The 17,065-nt window shown below is 41.4% G+C and overlaps 1 protein-coding gene across 3 annotated transcripts in view; it reads left to right on the top strand.

Moving 5' to 3' along the window:
• The window catches only part of LOC124620164 (DNA topoisomerase 2-binding protein 1-like), a 289,518-nt gene that overhangs the window by 83,748 nt on the left and 188,705 nt on the right, over positions 1-17,065 (top strand). For all 3 annotated transcript variants that reach the window (XM_047146853.1, XM_047146844.1, XM_047146837.1), the window contains exons 6-7: positions 1,165-1,383; positions 7,015-7,137. In XM_047146853.1, coding sequence (XP_047002809.1) covers positions 1,165-1,383; positions 7,015-7,137 — 342 coding nt within the window. The remainder of the gene's footprint in view (positions 1-1,164; positions 1,384-7,014; positions 7,138-17,065) is intronic.

The raw sequence follows: 17,065 nt of genomic DNA, 5'->3' as shown, positions 1-17,065 counted from the left end.
CAAAATAATGTTCCTTTCACATGATGAACAATTCAAGATACTGAAAAAGGTTTTGGCACGTGATACTGCACAAGAGAGAGAGAGAGAGAATTTTACTGTGTGGTTAATGATATTAATTCGTATCTACAAATATACTGAGGCTACTAGTTGACTGTCCTGCAGTGCAAAGTTACTGATTATCCAAACCTTATACTGAACAGGAAAAGAAATAAAATCTGTATACAGCATAACACTAACATGTCACCTCCTGTGCATCTCACCCACATCCACTCCCAGTAGTTTTTGGTGAGTGTGAGGGAATGGGAGTGGGGGAATCTTGTCCACGTTAAACTGTGATCTCCACGTAACTGGAAGTCAGTTCTAAGGTTTGAGGGAGGTGAGGGCATGCTGCCCTAATGGGACTATGCCTATTTAAGCACCTTTAAGCACAAACCAAGCTTCCTGTAGAGGACAGCTTTATTTTCCAGTACACTATAGGCATACTAGGTATGGCTGAAATTTCTCCAGGTGTTCCAGAGCTATGTTGAAAGGTACAGGAATAACACTAATGTTGTTTATGAACAGCGCTAACGTGCATGTTTACTTGCTTATTGGCAGTTTCTTCGAACTACAGGATATGCATCACACTGCAGTGCACTGCTTCCCAGGTTCAGTGGCAATCTCTTGTGCTGTTTAGCAGATGACAGGAAGTGGGGGGCCATGGGTGTTTCGTTGTGTGGTGTGTTGAGGTTATGCTTTTAGGTGATTAACGTGCAATGATGTCTGCTCACCAGAAAGAGTTAAGTTTTTCAACTTCAGGTCACACAACAATGCATCGGTAGGACTTCCCCTGACCAATTCAGTTACACTTTGAGTTGCTATATAACATGAAGACGAGAACTTGCTAATAACTCAAAACATGTTGTGATACCATTTATGACCTGAAGCTGAAAATTTCATATTAATTTTTGTGTGAATTTAGTATCTTCAGTCTCTTGGAAAATGCATCAAACATTGAAGATGATGATACAGAAAATTGTCTGACATCATCACACATCATCAGATAACACTGCTTTACATTCAAGTTACATATACAATTGCGGGCATTTGTTCTTATTAGAGCACACGTCATTGTTGGAACTCTGGAAATATGTAAAATTTGTGTGTTTTGTTTTATTTTCATAGGTGGTGAGTATTCAGGCAAACTTATAGGTGACCAAACTCATATGTTGGTTATCCAAGAACCTTATGGAGAAAAATTCAAGTACGCATCACAGTGGCAGCTCCCTTGTGTGCTACCTGCATGGGTTCAAGATAGCGTAAAGAATGGTTACGCACTTCCAGTTGAACCTTACGGTGTGAAACAGAAGCAGAAGTCGTCTACACCAGTGCATGATGACCCTAGTGAGTGTTTTACTGTAATGTGATTCCATCTGTGTCTAGAATATGTGAATACGAGGGTGGTTTGAAAAGTTCTCAGAACAGAATAAAAAAAAAGTACTTACATCACTGAAACTTTCCTATTTTTCAATGTAGTCTCCTTGTAGGTTAATACACTTGGTCCAGTGATGTTCCAGTGCCTTCATCCCATCTCGAAAATGAGTTTCCTCCAGGCCTGCAAAATATTTGCCAATTCCAGCTATCAAATCTTTGTTTAAAGTGAATCTTCGCCCACCAAGAAAAATTTTCAGTTTTGGGAAGAGATGGAAGTCTGATGGAGCCATATCAGGTGAATAAGGTGGATGCAGCAACTATTCATACCTTGTTGTTGTTGTTGTTCTTGTTGTTGTGGTCTTCAGTCCTGAGACTGGTTTGATGCAGCTCTCCACGCTACTCTATCCTGTGCAAGCTGCTTCATCTCCCACTACCTACTGCAACTTACATCCTTCTGAATCTGTTTTGTGTATTCATCTCTTGGTCTCCCTCTACGATTTTTACCCTCCACACTGCCCTCTAATGCTAAATTTGTGATCCCTTGATGCCTCAGAACATGTCCTACCAACTGGTCCCTTCTTCTTGTCAAATTGTGCCACAAATTTCTCTTCTCCCCAATTCTATTCAATACCTCCTCATTAGTTATGTGATCTACCCACCTAATTTTCAGCATTATTCTGTAGCACCACATTTCGAAAGCTTGTATTCTCTTCTTGTCCAAACTATTTATCGTCCATGTTTCGCTTCCATACATGGCTACACTCCATACAAATGCTCTCAGAAAATACTTCCTGACACTTAAATCTATACTCGATGTTAACAAATTTCTCTTTTTCAGAAATGTTTTCCTTGCCATTGCCAGTCTACATTTATAGCCTCTCTACTTTGACCATCAACCCTTATTTTGCTCCCCAAATAGCCAAACTCATTTACTACTTTAAGTGTCTCATTTCCTAATCTAATACCCTCAGCATCACCCGACTTAATTCAACTAGATTCCATTATCCTCATTTTGCTTTTGTTGATGTTCATCTTATATCCTCCTTTCAAGACACTGTCCATTCCATTAAACTGCTCTTCCAAATCCTTTGCTGTCTCTGACAGAATTACAATGTCATCGGCGAACCTCAAAGTTTTTATTTCTTCTCCATGGATTTTAATACCAATTCCGAACTTTCCCTTTGTTCCCTTCACCGCCCACTCAATATACAGACTGAACAACATTGGGGAGAGGCTACAACCCTGTCTCACTCCCTTCCCAACCACTGCTTCCCTCTTATGGCCCTCTACTCATAACTGCCATCTGGTTTCTGTACAAATTCTAAATAGCCTTTTGCTCCCTGTATTTTACCCCTGCCACCTTCAGAATTTGAAAGAGAGTATTCCAGTCAACATTGTCAAAAGCTTTCTCTAAGTCTACAAATGCTAGAAACGTAGGTTTGCCTTTCCTTAATCTTCCTTCGAAGATAAATCGTAAGGTCAGTATTGCCTCACGTGTTCCAACATTTCTACGGAATCCAAACTGATGTACCCCAAAGTCACGGGTTCTACCAGTTTTTACATTCATCTGTAAAGAATTCGCATTAGTATTTTGCAGCTGTGACTTATTACTGATAGTTCGGTAATTTTCACAACTGTCAACACCTGCTTTCTTTGGGATTGGATGTATTATATTCTTCTTTAAGTCTGAGGGTATTTCGCCTATCTCATACATCGTACTCACCAGATGGTAGAGTTTTGTCAGGACTGGCTCTCCCAAGGCTGTCAGTAGTTCTAATGGAATGTTGTCTACTCCCGGGGCCTTGTTTCGAGTTTGGTCTTCCAGTGCTCTGTCAAGCTCTTCATGCAGTATCATATCTCCCATTGTCCTCAAGTACATCGCCCTTATATAGACCCTCTATATACTGCTTCGACCTTTCTGCTTTCCATTCTTTGCTTAGAACTGGGTTTCCATCTGAACTCTTGATATTCATACAAGTGGCTCTCTTTTCTGCAAAGGTCTTTTTAATTTTCCTGTAGGCAGTATTTATCTTGCCCCTAGTGAGATAAGCCTCTACATCCTTACATTTGTCCTCTAGCCATCCCTGCTTGACCATTTTGCACTTCCTGTTGATCTCATTTTTGAGATTTTTGTATTCCTTTTTGCCTGTTTCATTTACTGCATTTTTATATTTTCTCCTTTCATCAATTAAATTCAATATTTCTTCTGTTACCCAAGGATTTCTACTAGCCCTCGTCTTTTTACCTACTTATCCTCTGCTGCCTTCACTACTTCATCCCTCAGAGCTACCCATTCTTCTTCTACTGTATTTCTTTCCCCCATTCCTGTCAATTGATCCCTTATGCTCTCCATGAAACTCTGTACAACCTCTGGTTTAGTCAGTTTATCCAGGTTCCATCTCCTTAAATTCCCACCTTTTTGCAGTTTCTTCAGTTTTAATCTACAGTTCATAACCAATAGATTGTGGTAAAGAGTCCACATCTGCCCCTGGAAATGTCTTACAATTTAAAACCTAGTTCCTAAATCTCTGTCTTACCGTTATATAATCTATCTGATACCTTCTAGTATCTCCAGGATTCTTCCATGTATACAACCTTCTTTTATGATTCTTGAACCAAGTGTTAGCTATGATTAAGTTGCGCTCTGAGCAAAATTCTACCAGGCAGCTTCCTCTTTCATTTCTTATCCCCAATCCATATTCACCTACTATCTTTCCTTCTCTCCCTTTTCCTACTCTCAAATTCCAGTCACCCATGACTATTAAATTTTCGTCTCCCTTCAATATCTGAATAATTTTTTATCTCATCATACATTTCCTTGATTTGTTCATCGGTTCTTGTAGTTTTGCCATGGTAGTGGCACATGGGTGCAGGCGTGCATTGTATTGATGGAAGATGACTTTCTTCCTATCTAAAGCTGGCCTTTTATCGCATATTTTTTGTTGCAATTTGTCTGGGAGGTTAGCATAGTATTCTCCAATAATTGTTTGCCCAGTGAGGAGATAATCTACATACAGAATCCCCTTTGCATCCCAGAACGCTGATGCCGTGACCTTTCCCATAGAAAGAATTGTGTTTGCTTTCTTTGATGGTGGAGAGTCAGCATGTTTGCACTGCTTAGACTGTTGTTTTCTCTCTGGGGTATAGTAGTGCACCCAAGTCCCATCTGTGGTCACAAACCAGTGCAAAAAATCTTGTTCATTTCTCCTAAAACAGCCCAAATATTGTTCAGATATGTCCATTCTCAAGTGTTTTTGATCCAGCATCTAGTCACGGCACCCAAATTGCAGATAATTTTTTTCATTTCTAATTCTTCAGTTAAAATGTGATATACCCATTCAAATGACATCTGGAAAGCGTGAGCAATTTCACGCTCTTTCAATCGGTGATTCTCCATGACCATTTTGTGCACTTTTGCAGTGGTTTCTAGAGTAGTGACACATGTTGGCCGACCACTACACAGATCATCATCTGAGCTCTCCTGACCAAATTTAAATTCATTTGCTCACTTGGCAATAGTTGAATATGAAGGAGCGGAGTCCCCCAGTGGATTCTGGAAATTGGCATAAATGTCCTTTGCTTTCATACCTTTCTTTATGAAGCACTTAATCACTGCTTGAATCTCAATTTTATTTCCATCTTCGCAAATCACTATGTGACGACGACGACAACAAGAACAACAACAAGAGAGCCCCGTCACTGCCACGGCTCTCTTCAAAGAGCACTGACATGGCACGTGTTTACAGGCAACAGTCCAATGAATATCACATGAACAACTCGTTGTGCTAGTGCTGACCTCTCTTGATGATTCCAAGAACTTTTCAAACCACCCTCGTATAAATTGGTGTGATAATTTTCAACTGTGTATGCTGTTGAATGATTTGTCATTCCAAAATGAAACTGAAAAAATGTATGTACTATATTTATGACATAAGAGGAGCATCAGTTTACCAGCTGCTATATCTGGAGCACTTGAATAGAGCTAGAGGCACAAAAAATAATTTGAATGAATCTCTAGCTTTGATTGTTTGAAATTCGTGTTTTTATAGAGTTCGTATAGGCACAGAAATTGAAGTAAAGTTAAACTTGCTCAAAGTTAGCAGTAATTTCATAGACCTTATACGAGGTGTGTTCAGAAAGTAATGGGAATTCCCTAATTTTGCCTGTTCAGAGTCTCACATTTTTTCTGTGTTATCGGTAAATATGCATGAAAAGTATCTTTAAATTGTTAACTGTATTGGAAATTTAGTCTGTTGTAAGCTGTCAAAAATTTTAATTTTGCATTTATAATAAAACAGTGATTATTTGTGCAGGAAAGTTTTAGAAATGTTAAATGTATCTTTTGGTGAGTCCACTAGGAGTAAAACAAGGCTTTTTATGAGTTGTGTAAGTGTTTCAAAGAAGACCATGGAGAGGCTGCTGATGAGTGTCCCAGATGGCTCAGCACATTGTTGACTGATGAAATTGTTGAATAAGTGAAAGAAATGATTATCAGCAGTCACCATATCATAATCAGAAAAGTCACTGATGATGTTGGAATATCAATTGGTTCATGCTGTGAAATTTTTTAGGAAGTTTTGGGCACGACCCTAGTGTGACAGCAAAATTATTGAACTTCAGCTAAAAACAGTGACTAATGTAAGTTGCTCAGGAGTCACTAGATTGTCAGTAATGATTGAGAACAAGCGAAATGTGTCATAACAGGTGGTGAAACATGGAGTTCTGGATACGACTTTGGAACTAAGGTTCAGTCATCCCAGTGAAAGCATTCTGGGTTGCCAGGACCAGAAAAAACTTGGCAAGTGTGATTAAATGAGAAGCATATGCTAAATGTGTTATTCAATTGTAATGGCAAAGTGCACCATGAGGTCTCGACACAACATTGAACAGTCAGTAAGGAGTACTACTTAAACATCATTTGCATGAAGCAAGTTGGGAAAGATGAGCAGATAAGTGGCAAAACAATTCATCACTTTTACACCACAATACTGCACCTACTCACACTTCGTTGTTTGTTCATGAATTGTTGGCCAAAAACAGAACTGTAATGATGCCCCCACCTCAATACTTTCCAGAAATAGCCTGATATGACATTTTTCAGTTCTCAAAAATAAAGAAAACAAAAGTGTTCCAGAGGTTGGAAAAAGCACTGTCGTAAGTGTATAACTTCTAATGGGGATATTTTTGAAATGATAACATTGATGTAAATGAATAAATGCAATTCTTTTCAAAACACAAATATTCCTTTTGTTTTGAATGGACATTGCATCTTTCCTTGTCCATATTAGGAATGACTTTTAGTAACATGGTATACATCATTTATTCAATTTCACATCTTTTTGCATAATAACAATTGTATAATATTTAAAAAAGCTAAATGTGAAAGAGTGTTTTAAAACTTTCTTTTATGGGCTTAAATTATATGTGCACTTGATTGGTTGGTTAAATATTGTTAATATTGTGCACAAAATATATGTGCTGTCAGTTTTCAAATTAGAGTATACAATAAAAATGTGTAGTTCAGCAACAGCAACAGTTAACCTCATGAGCATGTATTGAGCTTCACATAGTTTTCTGTCAGTTGCTTCTCGTATGTTTCAGGATTACCAAATTTCTCAATGATAAGTGCTGTGGGCTTTGGTACAGGTACTGTGGATGAGACTGCAATGAATACATCCACATTCTCTGTGATTTCAAGTCGAAGAAGCTCAATTGGCAGCTTAAGTAAGTTCAGTCACTGGTGAAATGGGTTTAAAGTTCTTTCAGTCTACTGAATAATGAGATTTACAGTTTGTGTGTGTGTGTGTGTGTGTGTGTGTGTGTGTGTGTGTGTGTGTAGATCATCAGCACGTCGTGTATTGTGTTAACTGTAATTAGTTTTGTGGTAAATGATCATAATATCATAATTCTCCGTCTTGTCAATATTAGTGTAATCGTATATCAGAATTTTTTATGTGAATTTTCAGAAAAATAAAATATCGAGGTGCCGAGAACCATAAGGGCCTAAAGCACAGTTGTTGCCGATTTTGAGTTTGTAGCAGGTATGCATGCTCCCAGCATCTGTTGATCTTACCATGAATCGGTTTTATCTGTGTTGTAGGCCCACATTGTGTATATGAACATTTACTAACTGAATAACTATGAACTTTGATGAAATAGTGTCCCACTGATTTCTCTGATATTCATGTCCATATGGGCCTGAATCACAAAGCACACTCTGAGCGAGGTGGTGCAGTGGTTAGCCCACTGGACTTGGGTTCGGGTTGACGACAGTTCAAACCCGCGTCTGCCCATCCTGATTTAGGTTTTCCATGAGTTCCCTAAATTGCTTCAGGCAGATCCGGGGATGGTTCATTTGAAAGGATGTGGCAGACTTCCTTACCTATTTTTCCCTAATCCAGTGGGACCAATGACCTCGCTGTTTGGTCCCTTCCCTCAAACCAACCAACCACAAAGCACAATTTTTTTTCCCTCTTTGCTGTTCAGTTGTTATCTATGGTTACCAACATAAAACTGTTTGTTTTCTCTCCTGTTGGTGGGTGTCAGGTTTTACAGAAAGCCTTACAGAAAACCTTTAATAATCTTACAGACCTCACTGTGAAACTGATAGTTGATGTACATGGTAACAATGTACATTTCAGTAATTTTACAATGATGTTTTAATCAGGTTGCCAGAAACTCTTGTTTAAAGTAATAGTCTACATTGGAGTCCTCGGAGGCCCCAGATTTTCTGCAATTCATGTCGAGGAAGATCACAGTCACTCCCCCACAGTTTGTAGATGCCTTGCAAAATCTAGTGCTCAAATACGTAGTGGAAGGCAAATATCAACCTTGAAACATGGTGACTTAACAAAACTACTAGATTTCAAAGTTGAAAGTGGACAGATGCCTTCGTCTGAACCTCAAGCTTAGGAATGTGCTTAATGAAAGTGACGATAATGGGGACCTTGAATTATTGGAATGTCGTGTGTGTGTGTGTGTGTGTGTGTGTGTGTGTGTGTGTGTGTGGTGCTTTTAGTTGCTGTTGTATATGTTCTAGTTATGTTTTCACATTTATTAAAAACTTTACAACTGTCAAAAAGATACTACTGTCAGTAGCCTATATGTGAAAATTTTATAAATCAACATAAATACTCCCTTTGCCAGAAAAGTTCCCGAACAGTTTCTTTTTGCTTCTGAGTTTGTAATGCAGGGTACCCAGCGAAGGAGTTCCTGGTATCAAAATTAAATCTCTGAAAATCTGAAATGAATGGATAAGTGCAACAAGTAGTATGTTCATTGTGAGATCTGCAAGAATTTTGTACAAGAGTTTCAAAATAGTTCAAAAAGCTTGCTAACTGCTGGTGCTGTAATTGCAATACATAGCGCCAATAAATAATGCGCTGCTGCTCAGAGTGATCACTTACACTGCTAAAGCATGACAGGAGGTTAGTGTACCGAAGGAAGACATTAAAATCATGTAGTCCACTGAAAGTTTTTGGAATACCACAGGTTTGAACACAGTCCTGTGGCAATGAGGCACAGTTTTCAGACACAAATGTTTCAAAATAACTCGATGCTGAAACAATTTGCAACCTCTTCACCAAATTCCAATGGACAGGCAGCTTGACTGATGATCCAACGGGGAATGTTGGCCCTAGGCAGTTTAGTTACTCCTGAAAATGTTGCCACAGATTCTGGAATTATTCAGCAAAATCAAAGGAAATCCATCTGAAACATTACAGCAGGGACTGGTTGGAAGTGATCAAGCATGCAGAAATACTGAGACAGAGCCTACACACGTTTCATTTCAAAACCCAAAGCTACCAGGTCGCCTGTACAAGTTGTGTGACAGAACGATGTTCTCACAGTGATTGATAATGAAGGATTTGATGTTGGCTGCTTCTGGTTCACAGATGAAGCACCCTTCGTGATGAATGGAGTTGTGAATAAACAAAACTGGTGATTTTGGTATTTCAGATATCAGGGCGATGTGAAACCACTGTATTTGCTCCAAGTTACTGTTTGGGCTTAGGTATGCAGCAGAGGCATTATTGGCCCTTACTTTGCGCAAGGAACGATCCCTAGTTAACACTATGTTGCAATTTTGGAACTATTTGTCACCACACAGCCAGCATTTGAGGATCGACAGACGCAAAGTGCTGGGACCAGACTACATTGCACTGAAAAGATGTTTATTACTTGATGAATACTTCAGGAGTTGTGTTGGATTATTGTAAGTTGACTAGTGCAGGGACGGATTGGCCTCCATATTCGGCTGATCTGATTTCTTTTGACTACTTTGTATGGGACATATTGGAAGACACAGTCTACTGAAACCATTCCACCACGATGGACAAGCTCGAATTGGCTACCTGAGTGGCATCATAGCCCATTTCCATTGAGACACTACAGGAAGTGTTGGCAGACTTCATTGGTGGTTTGTATCACCTCCGTATTGTGACTTGTGGACATTTAGAAAAGATTGTGATGTGATTGCAAAGATGGCTTGCAGAGGACAAGCCTAATTATGGATGCTATTGCTGTAAAGAGCTCCATAGCTTCCAGTGCAATCTTTTTGAAACTTTACAAACTATTGCAAAACTTCGGTACCTAATTCTTATGGCTTTCACAGTTAATACATCTATTCTTTTCACTTGTCTACCGATCTTAATTTTTGAGATATTTAATTTTGAAATCGTGGACTTCCTCACTGGACACACTGTATGTCAAAGCAGGATATGTTAAGTTTTTGTATGTATGTGTCAAGAAAGGCAAATAATATTTATCACACTACTAATTAAGACAAGTTTTGTGTGAGGGTTGATATTGAGACAGTGTGCAATGAAAGTATAAAATTGTAGGGCTAATTTAAGTGACTGATAGCTATATATTTGAAACAATTGCTGGATAAAATCAGTAGTGAGGGAATGTGTTGCAGTCAGTTTGTTGAAGGTTTACATATTTGAGCAATGCTCATTGGCAGATAAGACTAGAGTTTATGTACAGCAGTCAGTCATCCCCCTCATTATTCAGTTTTACAAACTGTACGAGCAACGTAATACTTTCGGAGTCTGCTGCACAGTACTGATGCAACTTTTGGACTCAATATTTGTTGGAAATAAAAATTCTGTTCTGCTCTCCTGAATTCTCACTCCATAGATATTTCTACATCTACAGGACTACTCTGCAATTGACACTTAAGTATCTGGGAGAAGACTCAATGAACCCCCTCTAGGGTATCTCTGTACCATTCTGCTCTTGAGCAAAGAACAGGATGAATGAACACTTAAATCTTTCCACACCAGCTCTGATTTCTCTTGTTTTATTACAATGACAATTTCCTTACGTAGGTGGGTGTCAACAAAATATGTTCACATTTGGAGGAGAAAGTTGCTGATAGAAATTTTGTGAAAAGATCTCACTACAGTGAAAAGCACCTTTGCATAATGCATACGTGCCAGTCTCTTCCCTATTTTGCAATAATACAAGATGAAGTGCTCTTCTTTGAACTTCCTCAATATCCTCTGTCAATCCTATATGGTACGGATCCCGTACTGTACATCAGTACTCCAGAAGAGGGCAGACAAGCACAGTGTAGACCAACTCTTTAGTAAGCTTGTTGCATCTTCTAAGTGTTCTGCCAATAAAACAGTCTCTGGCTCACCTTCTCTACAGCATGCTCTGATTGATGATGGTTCCAGTTTGTTGTAATTGTAATCCCTCTGTATTTAGTTGACTATTTAATTAACATTGTATGTTGCATTGAATAAATTGTATAATATAATAGGATAGGTAAAAAAAATCTACTTACCAAACAGTGGCAGGAGAATACACATGAGTTACGGGAGTCTACAACCTTTCGTAGCAAATGGCTCCTTCTCATGGCAGAATTGTTGAAGGGTAAGGAAGAAGCTGGAAGGGACTAGCGATATGGGATGAGAAAGAAAAAGTAATTGGCTAATTGTTGGGGACTGCACTTGATGAGGTTTGAAAACCTGAGAGCTTAAAGATGGTAGGTAGAGTAATCAGCGAGACAGAGATTACTGACAAAACATTGTGCAAGAGCAAACAATAGTGGCAAGCATAAATGAATTATATGTGGTAGAGGTGGGGAGGGATAAGCAAGTCAGAAAATAAGATGTAGAAAGCTAAGTGTTGCTGAGATCAAAGAAAATTAATGTAAATTAAGGGCAGGTGGGTGGCAAGAATCAAGGACCTTTAACTGTGGTTCCCAACTGCACAGTTCTGAGATAGCAGTGTTGGGGGGGGGGATCAAGATTACATGGGGTGAAACAGGCACCGAGGTCATGACTCTTCTGTTCTAGAATGATGTGCTTTACAACAGGATATTGTTTGTTGCCAGTGTGCACCCTCGGTCTATGTCCATTCATCTTGACTGATAACTTGGTGGTAGTCATGCCAATGTAAAAGGCTGAACAGTGTTTACATAACAATTGGTACATGACATGCGTCATTTCATTGGTTGCTTTCTCTTTGATAATATGTGTTTTGCCAGTTACGAGGCTGGTGTAGGCGGTAGTAGGAGGGTGCATAGGGCAAGTCTTGCAGTGGGCATTGTCACAGGATAGGAGCCATAGGATAGGGAAATTTGTACAGAAGGAGCATGGGGTCTAACCAGGATATCGTGATTTGTGTGTGTGTGTGTGTGTGTGTGTGTGTGTGTGTGTGTGTGTGTGTGTGTTTGGGGTGGGGTGGGGAGGGGAGAGGGGGGGGGGGAAGCAATTATAGGTGTGGCTGTCACAATGTCAGACAGAATGTAACTCATTTCTGGGCATGATTTTAGAAAATCATAGCCATGTCTAAGTAGCCGATCAATGCATTTAGGACTACAGTAGTACTGAGATACAAGAGTGTCTTCTTAAGTTGTTTTTTGGAGGGATCAGCATTACCAGAATTGGATGTGTTGGCCCAGGAGGTAGTTTAGTACAAGGTAGGATAGCTTATTGAGGTGAAGTATGGCCTGTTGTTGCAATTTGAAGTTGACTTGGTGGGTGATACCATTCAAGGAAACATTGGGGGCAAGTGTCTGCAGGATTTTGTTGAAGGTGAGAAATCAGGTGGAGTGGAAATTGGCAAATGAGTTGTATAGGTCATAGATTAGACAAATTGGTACAGTAGATTACTGTATTAAAGACTGTAAAAGAGACTGGTGTAGAGTAGGATTACATCCAGAAATGGGGACTCTCAATGTTACGCCTTTGGGGAACTCCCAGGGACAAGCAGGTCTCAAGAAACAGAATGTGGGACCTTTGGATAGTGCAAAAGCAGGATTTTGAAGCGACTGAACATGAGATGGGATTCAAAGTGTAAGAGAAAGGGGGGAAGGGGTTGGAGTATTAGAAGCAGAGGGAAGGGGGAGGGGATGAGGGAGAAAAGGAAGAAGAGCAAGGAAAAAGATGGTATTAAAAGGGGAAAATGTATAAAAATTCGTAGAAAAATCATTCGAACAGACACGTTAACAAGAGGTAATGCGTGGGCAAGAACTTCACAAGAAACTGGACTGTATGACACAAAGAAAATTGTAGTAGGAAAAGCTTAAAACAATAAATATTGATTGAGAAAGTTCAGGGAAAAGACATGAAAACAGACAAAATCTTAAAAACAGGACAAGCAAAAAGAGAATGTCATTGAAGAAAACAGAATCTACTGTGCTTGGGATTAAAATAATGCAAGCGATGGCAGCAACGGTTGGTCTGTACAGTTTGGCAAAAAACGCGCAAAAATGTGAAAGAATTCCATAGAAGTGAGGTAAGTGGAGAGAGGGAAAGAAAAGAAAAGTGCTGTCAAATTTGCAAACATGTCGGCAAGACACAATTGGGGAATGGCCCTGCAGTGTACTTTGAACTGTAAATGAAGAGTTTATTGCAAATTCGTAAATAACAATGGAACCATCTAAGTGCGCAGAAATCGGTACTAGTAATACGAGAGAAGGAAAGTTGCCACTCACCATATAGCGGAGATGCTGAGCCGCGAAAGGCACAATAAAATGATTCACACAATCACAGCTTTTGGCCATTAAGCCCCTTGTCAGCAGTACACACACATACACACACGCAAGCGCAACTTGCACACACATCTGCAGTCTCAGAGAGCTGAAACTACACTGCGAGCAGCAGCACCAGTGCATGAAGGGAGTGGCGACTGGGTGGGAGTAAGGAGGAGGCTGGGGCAGTGAGGGGGAGGGATAGTGTGGTGGGAGTGGCAGACAGTGAAGTGTTGCAGTTTAGACGGAGGGTAGGAGGGAAGGTGTGGAGGGGGGAGGGGGTAAGTAGTGGAAAGGAGAGAAATAAAAAATGAAAGAAATTAAAAGACTGGGTGTGGCAGTGAAATGACTGCTGTGTAGTGCTGGAATGGGAACGAAGGGGGCTGGATGGGTGAGGACAGTGACTAACCAAGGTTGAGACCAGGAGGGTTCCGGGAACGTAGAATGTATTGCAGGGAAAGTTCCCACCTGCGCAATTCAGAAAAGCTGGTGTTGGTGGGAGGGATCCATATGGCACAGGCTGTGAAGCAGTCATTCAGATGAGGAGTTGCATGTTTGACAGCGTGTTCAACTACAAGGTGGTCCACTTGTTTTTTGGCCACAGTTTGCGGGTGGCCGTTCATGTGGACAGACAGCTTGTTGGTTGTCATGCCTACATAGAATGCAGCACAGTGGTTGCAGCTGAGCTTGTAAATCACATGACTGGTTTCACAGGTAGCCCTGCCTTTGATGGGATAAGTGATGTTAGTGACCGGACTGGAGTAGGTGGTGGTAGGAGGATGCATGGGACAGTTCTTGCTTCTAGGTCTATTTCAGGGGTAAGAGCCGTGAGTTAAGTGATAGAAAGCAGGGTTTGTGTAAGGATGGACGAGTATATCGTGTAGGTTTGGTGGACGGAGGAATACCACGGTAGGAGGGGTGGGAAGGATAGTGGGTAAGGACATTTCTCATCTCAAGAGGCACAACAAGAGGTAATCGAAACCCTGTCAGAGAATGTAATTCAGTTGCTCCAGTCCCGGATGGTACTGAGTTACGAGGGGAATGTTCCTCTGTGGCTGGACTGTGGGAGGTGGTGGGAGGCTGAAAAGATAAAGCATGGGAGATTTGTTTTTGTTCAAGGATGGGAGGATAATTACGGTCAGTGAAGGATTCAGTGAGACCCTCGGTATATTCAGATAGGTGCTACTCGTCATTGCTGATGCGAAGACCACGGGTTGCTAGGCTGTACAGAAGGGACTTCTTGGTATGAAATGGGTGGCAGGTATTGCTGGTGGTTAGTAGGTTTGATATGGATGGAGGTACTGATGTAGCCATCTCTGAGGTGGAGGTCAACATCCAGGAAGGTGGCTTGTTGGGTTGAGTAGGACCAGGTGAAGCAAACGGGGCGGAAGTTGTTTAAGTTCTGGAAGAATGTGAATATGGTGTCCTCACCTCCAATCTACATAGCAAAAAATGTCATCAGTGAATCTGAACCAGGTGAGGGGTTTAGGATTCTGGGTTTTTAGGCAGGATTCCTCTAGATGGCCCACGAATAGGTTAGCATAGGATGGTGCCATGCGAGTGCCCGTAGCCGTACCGCGGATTTGTTTGTAGGTAATGCCTTCAAAGGAGAAGTAATTGTGGGTGAGGATATAGTAAGTCATGGAGACTAGGAAGGAGGTTTTTGGTTTGGAATCCATAGGGCATCTGGGAAGGTAGTGTTCGATAGCAGTAAGGCCATGGGCATCAGGAAAGTTAGTGTACAGGGAGGTGGCATCTATAGTGACGAGCAGGGCACCATGTGGTAAAGGGAGAGGAACTGTGTAGAGTCGGTCAAGGAAATGGTTGGTATCTTTTATTTAGGAGGATAGGTTCCGGGTAATAGGTTGAAGGTGTTGATCTATGAAAGCAGAGATTCCCTCAGTGGGGGCACAGTAACCGGCCACAATGGGGTGTTTGGCTGGTTGGGTTCATGGTCTTCAGGAAGCATGTAGAAGGTGGGAATGTGGAGAGTGGTAGGGGTAAGTAGAGAGATGGACTCTGGGCAGAGGTTCTGGGATGGGCCGAAGGATTTGATTAGTGACTGGAGATCCTGCTGGATTGGTGGAATGGGATCACTGTGGCATGGTTTGTAGGTGGAAGTATCTGACAGCAGACAGTCCTTCTTCCACGTAATCCTTGTGGTTCAAAACTACGGTGGTGGAGCCTATGTGTGCAGGTAGGATCGAGATCAGTTTTTAGATGGTGGACTGTGGTTCTTTTTGCGGATGTAATGTTAGTATGCTTGTTGAGGGATTTGGGGAATGATGGTGAGGCAAGGTTCGAGGATAAGAAATTCTGGAAAGTTAACAGGGGGTGGTTTGGAGGCAGTGGGGGTGGATTGCGGTTGGATGGAGGAGTGAACACAGTTAGGCAAGGTTCAATGTTGGTCTTTGGTTGAGTCTGATTGGTCGAGTTGGTGGCGAAAAAGTGTTTCCACTGTAGGGACCAAGAGAAGGAGAGCAGGTCTTTAACTAGTCCTGCATGGTTGAATTTGGGAGTGGGGCAAAAGGCGAGGTCTTTGCAAAGGACTGATGTTTCTGTGGGACTAAGGCTTCTGGAGGAAAGGATCATGACTTTGTTGCGGGTCTGTTTAAGATTTGAGTTTTGTATGTTGGTGGGAAGGAATTTCGGAGGGTGGGGTAAGTGTAGTAGGTCTGAGAGACAAGGTTTATCAGCTATGAGGGGGCGTGGGGGAGGTTGTTGTAGAAGTAGTGGACAGTGGTACTCCAAGGTGGGAGTAGGAAGTGAGCAGGATGGAGAGCTTTTTGAGGTGGCTTTGTGCATGTTGCTCAAGTTTCTGCAGGGCAAGAGTTCCAATGTGTGTAATGGGTTCCAGGAATCTGGGATTACAGAGCAGGAGAATTTGGCGGATGGAGAGAAGGTACTGCAAGAAGGATTGGGTTTGGTTGATACGGTTTTGCAGTACTATGTTGGTGAGGGCTAAGGATTGGCAGAATCTCAACAGGTGGAGGTCATTGCAGGAGGGGGGTTGGCAACCAGAGATGGGTAATTCGATGGTAAGGCCATTAGGGGGGGATTTCATGACCCAAGCAACAACACAGGAACAGTATGTGGGACTGGGATCTGGCTAGGGATAAGGAAACTTTTCTGTATTGACGCAGATGGAAAGAGCAAGGATCCATGGTGGTGCAAAAACGCGAAAAAATATGTAAGAAAGTAGAATTCCGTCCAAAAAATTACGCAAAAATACACCCAAATATGTGTGAAAAGTACGAAATGGATGCACAGGGGGGACAGAAAGAGATGAAATCTGAGGAAGACGACGATAGTGAAAGGCGAAAAGGGACTGGAGCGACTGAATTACATTCTCCGCCAGGGTTTCGATTACCTCTCGTCGTGCCCTGAAATGAGAAATGCCCTGCCCACTACCCTTCCCACCCCTCCTATCATGGTATTCCACTGTCCACCAAACCTACACAATATACTCGTCCATCCTTACAAAACCCCTGCTTCCAATCCCTTAACTCATGGCTCATACCCCTGTAATAGACCTAGAAGCGAGACCTGTCCCATACATCCTCCTACCACCACCTACTCCAGTCCGGTCACTAACATCACCTATCCCATCAAAGGCAGGGCTACCTGTGAAACCTGTAATGTGATTTATAAGCTAAGCTGTAACCA

The sequence above is a fragment of the Schistocerca americana genome, chromosome 1 (genome assembly GCF_021461395.2).
Source record: "Schistocerca americana isolate TAMUIC-IGC-003095 chromosome 1, iqSchAmer2.1, whole genome shotgun sequence".
Classification (NCBI taxonomy): Eukaryota; Metazoa; Arthropoda; class Insecta; order Orthoptera; family Acrididae; genus Schistocerca; species Schistocerca americana.
This window is presented reverse-complemented; position numbering and strand designations above follow the sequence as displayed.